Here is a 10,462-nt window from a genome sequence, read left to right as displayed (position 1 = left end):
TCTTCATGCTCTCGTTTAGTAGTTGTTGGAAACTACGCTGCATTAGGCCTACAAATTGGGTATGGGGTGTAGAGAGATGGTGTGTTCCACTCCAAGGTGTTCTCCAGGTTGCCTTTCCTGAGCTTCGATCTTCCGGCTCTCGTTTAGTAATTCTTGGAAACTACACTGCATTAGGCCTACAAATTGGGTATGGGGTGTAGAGAGATGGTGTGTTCCACTCCAAGGTGTTCTCCAGGTTGCCTTTCCTGAGCTTCGATCTTCCGGCTCTCGTTTAGTAGTTCTTGGAAACTACACTGCATTAGGCCTACAAATTGGGTATGGGGTGTAGAGAGATGGTGTGTTCCACTCCAAGGTGTTCTCCAGGTTGCCTTTCCTGAGCTTCGATCTTCCGGCTCTCGTTTAGTAGTTGTTGGAAACTACGCTGCATTAGGCCTACAAATTGGGTATGGGGTGTAGAGAGATGGTGTGTTCCACTCCAAGGTGTTCCCCAGGTTTCCTCGCCAATGCTTCGATCTTCATGCTCTCGTTTAGTAGTTGTTGGAAACTACGCTGCATTAGGCCTACAAATTGGGTATGGGGTGTAGAGAGATGGTGTGTTCCACTCCAAGGTGTTCTCCAGGTTGCCTTTCCTGAGCTTCGATCTTCCGGCTCTCGTTTAGTAGTTCTTGGAAACTACACTGCATTAGGCCTACAAATTGGGTATGGGGTGTAGAGAGATGGTGTGTTCCACTCCAAGGTGTTCTCCAGGTTGCCTTTCCTGAGCTTCGAACTTCCGGCTCTCGTTTAGTAGTTGTTGGAAACTACACTGCATTAGGCCTACAAATTGGGTATGGGGTGTAGAGAGATGGTGTGTTCCACTCCAAGGTGTTCTCCAGGTTGCCTTTCCTGAGCTTCGATCTTCCGGCTCTCGTTTAGTAGTTCTTGGAAACTACACTGCATTAGGCCTACAAATTGGGTATGGGGTGTAGAGAGATGGTGTGTTCCACTCCAAGGTGTTCTCCAGGTTGCCTTTCCTGAGCTTCGATCTTCCGGCTCTCGTTTAGTAGTTCTTGGAAACTACACTGCATTAGGCCTACAAATTGGGTATGGGGTGTAGAGAGATGGTGTGTTCCACTCCAAGGTGTTCTCCAGGTTGCCTTTCCTGAGCTTCGATCTTCCGGCTCTCGTTTAGTAGTTCTTGGAAACTACACTGCATTAGGCCTACAAATTGGGTATGAGGTGTAGAGAGATGGTGTGTTCCACTCCAAGGTGTTCTCCAGGTTGCCTTTCCTGAGCTTCGATCTTCCGGCTCTCGTTTAGTAGTTGTTGGAAACTACGCTGCATTAGGCCTACAAATTGGGTATGGGGTGTAGAGAGATGGTGTGTTCCACTCCAAGGTGTTCCCCAGGTTTCCTCGCCAATGCTTCGATCTTCATGCTCTCGTTTAGTAGTTGTTGGAAACTACGCTGCATTAGGCCTACAAATTGGGTATGGGGTGTAGAGAGATGGTGTGTTCCACTCCAAGGTATTCTCCAGGTTGCCTTTCCTGAGCTTTGATCTTCCGGCTCTCGTTTAGTAATTCTTGGAAACTACACTGCATTAGGCCTACAAATTGGGTATGGGGTGTAGAGAGATGGTGTGTTCCACTCCAAGGTGTTCTCCAGGTTGCCTTTCCTGAACTTCGATCTTCCGGCTCTCGTTTAGTAGTTCTTGGAAACTACACTGCATTAGGCCTACAAATTGGGTATGGGGTGTAGAGAGATGGTGTGTTCCACTCCAAGGTGTTCTCCAGGTTGCCTTTCCTGAGCTTCGATCTTCCGGCTCTCGCTTAGTAGTTTTTGGAAACTACACTGCATTAGGCCTACAAATTGGGTATGGGGTGTAGAGAGATGGTGTGTTCCACTCCAAGGTGTTCTCCAGGTTGCCTTTCCTGAGCTTCGATCTTCCGGCTCTCGTTTAGTAGTTGTTGGAAACTACGCTGCATTAGGCCTACAAATTGGGTATGGGGTGTAGAGAGATGGTGTGTTCCACTCCAAGGTGTTCCCCAGGTTTCCTCGCCAATGCTTCGATCTTCATGCTCTCGTTTAGTAGTTGTTAGAAACTACGCTGCATTAGGCCTACAAATTGGGTATGGGGTGTAGAGAGATGGTGTGTTCCACTCCAAGGTGTTCTCCAGGTTGCCTTTCCTGAGCTTCGATCTTCCGGCTCTCGTTTAGTAATTCTTGGAAACTACACTGCATTAGGCCTACAAATTGGGTATGGGGTGTAGAGAGATGGTGTGTTCCACTCCAAGGTGTTCTCCAGGTTGCCTTTCCTGAGCTTCGATCTTCCGGCTCTCGTTTAGTAGTTCTTGGAAACTACACTGCATTAGGCCTACAAATTGGGTATGGGGTGTAGAGAGATGGTGTGTTCCACTCCAAGGTGTTCTCCAGGTTGCCTTTCCTGAGCTTCGATCTTCCGGCTCTCGTTTAGTAGTTGTTGGAAACTACGCTGCACTAAGGCCTACAAATTGGGTATGGGGTGTAGAGAGATGGTGTGTTCCACTCCAAGGTGTTCCCCAGGTTTCCTCGCCAATGCTTCGATCTTCATGCTCTCGTTTAGTAGTTGTTGGAAACTACGCTGCATTAGGCCTACAAATTGGGTATGGGGTGTAGAGAGATGGTGTGTTCCACTCCAAGGTGTTCTCCAGGTTGCCTTTCCTGAGCTTCGATCTTCCGGCTCTCGTTTAGTAGTTCTTGGAAACTACGCTGCATTAGGGCTACAAATTGGGTATGGGGTGTAGAGAGATGGTGTGTTCCACTCCAAGGCGTTCCCCAGGTTTCCTCGCCAATGCTTCGATCTTCATGCTCTCGTTTAGTAGTTGTTGGAAACTACGCTGCATTAGGCCTACAAATTGGGTATGGGGTGTAGAGAGATGGTGTGTTCCACTTCAAGGTGTTCTCCAGATTGCCTTTCCTGAGCTTCGATCTTCCGGCTCTCGTTTAGTAGTTCTTGGAAACTACACTGCATTAGGCCTACAAATTGGGTATGGGGTGTAGAGAGATGGTGTGTTCCACTCCAAGGTGTTCTCCAGGTTGCCTTTCCTGAGCTTCGATCTTCCGGCTCTCGTTTAGTAGTTGTTGGAAACTACGCTGCATTAGGCCTACAAATTGGGTATGGGGTGTAGAGAGATGGTGTGTTCCACTCCAAGGTGTTCCCCAGGTTTCCTTGCCAATGCTTCGATCTTCATGCTCTCGTTTAGTAGTTGTTGGAAACTACGCTGCATTAGGCCTACAAATTGGGTATGGGGTGTAGAGAGATGGTGTGTTCCACTCCAAGGTGTTCTCCAGGTTGCCTTTCCTGAGCTTCGATCTTCCGGCTCTCGTTTAGTAGTTCTTGGAAACTACACTGCATTAGGCCTACAAATTGGGTATGGGGTGTAGAGAGATGGTGTGTTCCACTCCAAGGTGTTTTCCAGGTTGCCTTTCCTGAGCTTCGAACTTCCGGCTCTCGTTTAGTAGTTGTTGGAAACTACACTGCATTAGGCCTACAAATTGGGTATGGGGTGTAGAGAGATGGTGTGTTCCACTCCAAGGTGTTCTCCAGGTTGCCTTTCCTGAGCTTCGATCTTCCGGCTCTCGTTTAGTAGTTCTTGGAAACTACACTGCATTAGGCCTACAAATTGGGTATGGGGTGTAGAGAGATGGTGTGTTCCACTCCAAGGTGTTCTCCAGGTTGCCTTTCCTGAGCTTCGATCTTCCGGCTCTCGTTTAGTAGTTCTTGGAAACTACACTGCATTAGGCCTACAAATTGGGTATGGGGTGTAGAGAGATGGTGTGTTCCACTCCAAGGTGTTCTCCAGGTTGCCTTTCCTGAGCTTCGATCTTCCGGCTCTCGTTTAGTAGTTCTTGGAAACTACACTGCATTACGCGTACAAATTGGGTATGGGGTGTAGAGAGATGGTGTGTTCCACTCCAAGGTGTTCTCCAGGTTGCCTTTCCTGAGCTTCGATCTTCCGGCTCTCGTTTAGTAGTTGTTGGAAACTACACTGCATTAGGCCTACAAATTGGGTATGGGGTGTAGAGAGATGGTGTGTTCCACTCCAAGGTGTTCTCCAGGTTGCCTTTCCTGAGCTTCGATCTTCCGGCTCTCGTTTAGTAGTTGTTGGAAACTACACTGCATTAGGCCTACAAATTGGGTATGGGGTGTAGAGAGATGGTGTGTTCCACTCCAATGTGTTCTCCAGGTTGCCTTTCCTGAGCTTCGATCTTCCGGCTCTCGTTTAGTAGTTCTTGGAAACTACACTGCATTAGGCCTACAAATTGGGTATGGGGTGTAGAGAGATGGTGTGTTCCACTCCAAGGTGTTCTCCAGGTTGCCTTTCCTGAGCTTCGATCTTCCGGCTCTCGTTTAGTAGTTGTTGGAAACTACGCTGCATTAGGCCTACAAATTGGGTATGGGGTGTAGAGAGATGGTGTGTTCCACTCCAAGGTGTTCTCCAGGTTGCCTTTCCTGAGCTTCGATCTTCCGGCTCTCGTTTAGTAGTTCTTGGAAACTACACCGCATTAGGCCTACAAATTGGGTATGGGGTGTAGAGAGATGGTGTGTTCCACTCCAAGGTGTTCTCCAGGTTGCCTTTCCTGAGCTTCGAACTTCCGGCTCTCGTTTAGTAGTTGTTGGAAACTACACTGCATTAGGCCTACAAATTGGGTATGGGGTGTAGAGAGATGGTGTGTTCCACTCCAAGGTGTTCTCCAGGTTGCCTTTCCTGAGCTTCGATCTTCCGGCTCTCGTTTAGTAGTTCTTGGAAACTACACTGCATTAGGCCTACAAATTGGGTATGGGGTGTAGAGAGATGGTGTGTTCCACTCCAAGGTGTTCTCCAGGTTGCCTTTCCTGAGCTTCGATCTTCCGGCTCTCGTTTAGTAGTTCTTGGAAACTACACTGCATTAGGCCTACAAATTGGGTATGGGGTGTAGAGAGATGGTGTGTTCCACTCCAAGGTGTTCTCCAGGTTGCCTTTCCTGAGCTTCGATCTTCCGGCTCTCGTTTAGTAGTTCTTGGAAACTACACCGCATTAGGCCTACAAATTGGGTATGGGGTGTAGAGAGATGGTGTGTTCCACTCCAAGGTGTTCTCCAGGTTGCCTTTCCTGAGCTTCGAACTTCCGGCTCTCGTTTAGTAGTTGTTGGAAACTACACTGCATTAGGCCTACAAATTGGGTATGGGGTGTAGAGAGATGGTGTGTTCCACTCCAAGGTGTTCTCCAGGTTGCCTTTCCTGAGCTTCGATCTTCCGGCTCTCGTTTAGTAGTTCTTGGAAACTACACTGCATTAGGCCTACAAATTGGGTATGGGGTGTAGAGAGATGGTGTGTTCCACTCCAAGGTGTTCTCCAGGTTGCCTTTCCTGAGCTTCGATCTTCCGGCTCTCGTTTAGTAGTTCTTGGAAACTACACTGCATTAGGCCTACAAATTGGGTATGGGGTGTAGAGAGATGGTGTGTTCCACTCCAAGGTGTTCTCCAGGTTGCCTTTCCTGAGCTTCGATCTTCCGGCTCTCGTTTAGTAGTTGTTGGAAACTACACTGCATTAGGCCTACAAATTGGGTATGGGGTGTAAAGAGATGGTGTGTTCCACTCCAAGGTGTTCTCCAGGTTGCCTTTCCTGAGCTTCGATCTTCCGGCTCTCGTTTAGTAGTTCTTGGAAACTACACTGCATTAGGCCTACAAATTGGGTATGGGGTGTAGAGAGATGGTGTGTTCCACTCCAAGGTGTTCTCCAGGTTGCCTTCCCTGAGCTTCGATCTTCCGGCTCTCGTTTAGTAGTTGTTGGAAACTACACTGCATTAGGCCTACAAATTGGGTATGGGGTGTAGAGAGATGGTGTGTTCCACTCCAAGGTGTTCTCCAGGTTGCCTTTCCTGAGCTTCGATCTTCCGGCTCTCGTTTAGTAGTTGTTGGAAACTACACTGCATTAGGCCTACAAATTGGGTATGGGGTGTAGAGAGATGGTGTGTTCCACTCCAAGGTGTTCTCCAGGTTGCCTTTCCTGAGCTTCGATCTTCCGGCTCTCGTTTAGTAGTTCTTGGAAACTACACTGCATTAGGCCTACAAATTGGGTATGGGGTGTAGAGAGATGGTGTGTTCCACTCCAAGGTGTTCTCCAGGTTGCCTTTCCTGAGCTTCGATCTTCCGGCTCTCGTTTAGTAGTTGTTGGAAACTACGCTGCATTAGGCCTACAAATTGGGTATGGGGTGTAGAGAGATGGTGTGTTCCACTCCAAGGTGTTCTACAGGTTGCCTTTCCTGAACTTCTATCTGCAGGCTCTCATTAAATTGTGGTTAAACGGAACAACTGCATTTGGCGTACTAGTTGGTTTGGGGCCTACTATCGGTGTCTGCCACTCCTTGCTGTTCTCCTGGTTTCCTGTCCTGAAATTCCATTTTCAGGCTCTCGTTAAGTAGTTGTTAATGTTAGACTGCATTTGGCCTACTAGTTGGGTTGGGGCCTACTATCGGTGTCTGCCACTCCTTGCTGTTCTCCTCCACTGAACAAAGCTGTGCCGCCTGTTTACTACGGTTGCCAATTTTGAACTGCATTTCGACTACTTACTGATTTGGGCCTACTCTCTGTGTCAGCCTCTCATTCCAGTTGTCCTCCACTGCAATGCCCCCTGGTTAGTCCTGTGTTACCAATTTTGAACTGCATTTAGCCAACTTTATTCTTTGGGCCTATATCTGTGTTTCCTCCTCATCCTGCCCATTGCCCAGCCAGTGATAGATGAGTCTGCTGGTACATTGACCCATAACGCAACATTCCCCGTGCACGCTACACAGCAAGATTGTGACCCTGCTGAAAGTCAGGTTCCTCTTCCCGCATACCATACCACCTTACACGGGGACAAAGAGGAAGGTGCAGATGAAAGTGCAGGGTCCTTCATCAGGTGGGGGGAGGAATACTAGTTGGCGACGTCACTGGCACAGGGCCTCTCATAGTACGCAAAAGTGTTGCTGCCGGTGGGAGGCGCCCCCGCCGTGCAAACACACCGCTGTACTTTGAGGGGCCCTGTGCCAGTGCCAATGCCAACGAGTGGGCCCCCCCTGCTTGCTCAGGATCACAGCACTTGCAAAGTTGAAATACTTACCTCTCCCTGCTCCACTGCCGTGACGTGGTCCAGATTTACTGGGCCCACTAATTACTTGAACCAGCCCTACCCCCCACAACTTTAGCCAAATGACCCCCAATTTCAAATGCCTTCCAATTATTATAAGGTAAATTACGATTGACAAGCTTCTTTAACAAGAATGGATGTTTTTGCCATTAAAATGGGCAGTGTAGGTGTTTTCCTGGCCTCCACTCACTGCCGACTATGCTCCCCCATTGACTTGCATTGGGTTTCGTGTTTCGGGCGATACCCGACTTTTCGCGATAATCGGCCGATTCCACTCGACTCGACTTCTAAGATAGTCGGGTTTCGCGAAACACGGCTCGACTCTAAAAAGGTCAAGGTCGCTCAACCCTAGTGATCAGTCATAGATGTCTTACTTTCTGCCAAGACGAGTCCCAGCTGGAAGAAGTCATTGTGGTCTGTACTAGATGAAGAAGAAAACTGAAAATGAATGACTTCATTTGGATTTTTTACAAATAAGTCACTGGATTTTCCTATACTATATGTACTTACACTATGTACAGAGCTCCTGTGTATAATGTCACTGGTGGTGATAGTAGTTTTACTGTGGTTTTTGATAATGATAATTATCGTCATAGTATTCAGTTACTTTATGCTGGTAATATGTGATCTGGATACAGCGTGTTATTATTGGTATTTTGGTCTTGATATAGCGATAATATATGCTCATTGTGTAGTGGAATGTCCCCCTTTAAGTGGATTATTATTGCTGTAATGGTTTTAGTGGACTTGTTCACTAACTGTGTGACTACTATTTACAAGTATTACAGTACTTAAAAAATGATTTTATTACTTTGTTTTTCTAAGATTTTCTAATATTTCATCTGTAGTCATGAACACGTCTTCTTAGAATCTAGAATGCTACAGGGGCCCATACATCTGACCAACATGCTGGTTGGTGGGAGCTGAGGTCCAAATTTTACACCAAGCCCTATAGGATTCTAGGAACCACTGAGATACTGCATGTGTTTTTTCACAGATTATTATCAACAATAGCAACAATGGTAACCTTTTAATATTTTTACAGCTTTCGATAAAACAACAGATACAACAAGAAATTGTAGTGACTCTAAAATTCAGATAATTCTTTTGTGTAGATATCTCATCTGTAATGTGCATAGCACTGTGGCATTCTCATGTAACAGCTTAGATAGACGCTGTCCTATAAGCTTAGATAGACGCTTTCCTATGACATTCCAGGAAGCAATAGGCAGCGACAGGAAAATAACCAAGTCCTCTCACTAATCCCCTATCCTATTTTATCAGATGGACTGAGCTGCAGCTAAAGCATCAGTCTCCGACTGGAAGCTGAAGGCACTCAACAAAATGTGACCAGGTGCCACCTGCAAATATCTCTGGGTTCCCCAAGGTGCTCCTCATGGTTAGTTCACCATGTGTGTCTCTTTGGTCATCTTTGGTTGCCTGGTGTTTGGAAGCCTTCCTTTCTTTTGCTTGTCCTGTCCATCTCAGTGCAGCTGTACATTTCACTCACTCAGTGATGGATCTAAATCAAGGTATGTCACCCCATGTCTTCTGCTCACTTATCTATCCAATATGTAGCTACTTGCTTCTAACCTGTGCAGATATTGCTTGTATGCTGTTTTTTATTTTCCTTATTCAGTTTGTCCTTCCACTTCCTGTGGCCAAAGGATTAACTTCTGAGCAGTTTGTAATCTGATTTCAAAGAAAGCATTGGATGCCTTCTATAGCACATAGAGACTGTGTATTTATATCATGGGTATCTGGAATAATGCGGACAGTATTACAAATGAACAGTAAATGAAATATGTTACTACCTGTATTCAACAAGTGATTAAGAATTGTAATTTTAGATAACTATGTTACATATATTCTTCATTCCCATATTTATTTTATTTACGGAAATATTCCTAGCTGTCTAGCATGATGTATAGGGCTCATGTACACACGTATGTGCCTGTATGTGGAGTTTAGAGCCTCACAGCTTCCATGCAGTGCCATAGCGTTTTTCCCTTAGAAGCATACACGCTAAATGACTACATTTGCAGCATGGAGTTCGGTGGAAAAAGATAATTTTGTTGTTCAATTTGTTAAATTTTTATGTAAATGCAAAATTATAGGAATAAAGAGGTACAATAACAACAAAACATTTGTATTGCTCTTTTCTCACCATGGACTCCATGCTAGGGCCGAGGGCCATAGTATTGACAAGTGAATGAGTGCATATTGTATTTTATAAATGATGCCTCTTATCATTAAGAAATAGAATAATTACAAATTTGGGCAGAAATTATTGGGGCTCTGCTGATTTTTTTACAAATTTTTTATTCCTGAATAAACAAATCAGTTGCAGTACGTAACATTCAAAGGCCGCACAATTTTTCTTTTTAATTTATGGCAGACAAAAGGGCAGAGGTTATAACCACAGTCGTAGTGAATGACATATTTTTTAATGCAAATATAACAGAAAGCTTTTTACTTTGTGCTGATGTTTTCCATATGTTTATATCTAATCGTATGGACACATACTGTAATTATCTGGGGAAAACATAGAAAATCAGTTCTGACAATGATTTTATGTATACAATGCATTATTATACTGCTATGGCTCCACTTATGGCCGTGTACAATATAATGTATGTCTCAATTTAGAGCATATTTAGTGTTTAGATAAGTCTGAATTATAAAGTGTGTTGTAATGCTAGCAAGAACAATGGGGGAATGGGTTAAGAACCCTGGTCTGTGACGGAATCCATGCCGCTTTGATTGATTGTTCCTCTGATTATTTTGTGGTCCAGTGATTTTTTTTTACACATACTATTTTCATTAAAAATGTGGGCATGGCTGATTTCAAAGAAACAGTCCTGTATCTGTAATTTAGCTTGGTCGGTAAATGCTGGATATTCCACAAGACTCCACACTATGCTAGGGTCATTGGGTTTGTTGTACCTATTTGTATTAGGGGTACACCAAACAACTATTAATTCAATCAAAAGGTGCTTTACTGCAAGTGAAAACAAGTCACCGGTCCATTTACTGTAATTACTGTGGGGACGGCAGGAGCGAAGGTCACTGCGGCTCAGGCGGCCAATAATTGTAATTGCTGTTAGCCCATCTGCATTATGGTTTATGGCTGTTTTGGCCTTGATCCCAACAACATGTAGCGTACTTGATTCTGATTGCATTATACTACAGAAAATAAAGTGTGATATCAGGTATCATCTGCGTAAAGTGTCTGAAATAATAAGGGATATAAGAGATAAAAGGGATAATAAATATATGCATTATCTTTAATTTTATTCCTTCTAAGGCCGGTAACATAAGGGATAGTTGGCGG

At 45.2% G+C, this 10,462-nt stretch overlaps 1 protein-coding gene across 1 annotated transcript in view; it reads left to right on the top strand.

Moving 5' to 3' along the window:
- Window positions 1-8,410: 8,410 nt before the first annotated feature.
- LRIT1 (leucine rich repeat, Ig-like and transmembrane domains 1) overlaps window positions 8,411-10,462 on the top strand; it is a 73,288-nt gene continuing 71,236 nt past the window's right edge. Inside the window, exon 1 of the mRNA XM_069753138.1 lies at window positions 8,411-8,660. Coding sequence (XP_069609239.1) covers window positions 8,539-8,660 — 122 coding nt within the window. The 5' untranslated portion in view covers window positions 8,411-8,538. The remainder of the gene's footprint in view (window positions 8,661-10,462) is intronic.

The sequence above is a fragment of the Ranitomeya imitator genome, chromosome 2, assembly GCF_032444005.1.
Source record: "Ranitomeya imitator isolate aRanImi1 chromosome 2, aRanImi1.pri, whole genome shotgun sequence".
Taxonomy (NCBI): Eukaryota; Metazoa; Chordata; class Amphibia; order Anura; family Dendrobatidae; genus Ranitomeya; species Ranitomeya imitator.
The sequence above is the reverse complement of the archived record's forward strand: the minus strand, read 5'-3'. Positions and strand labels throughout refer to the sequence as shown.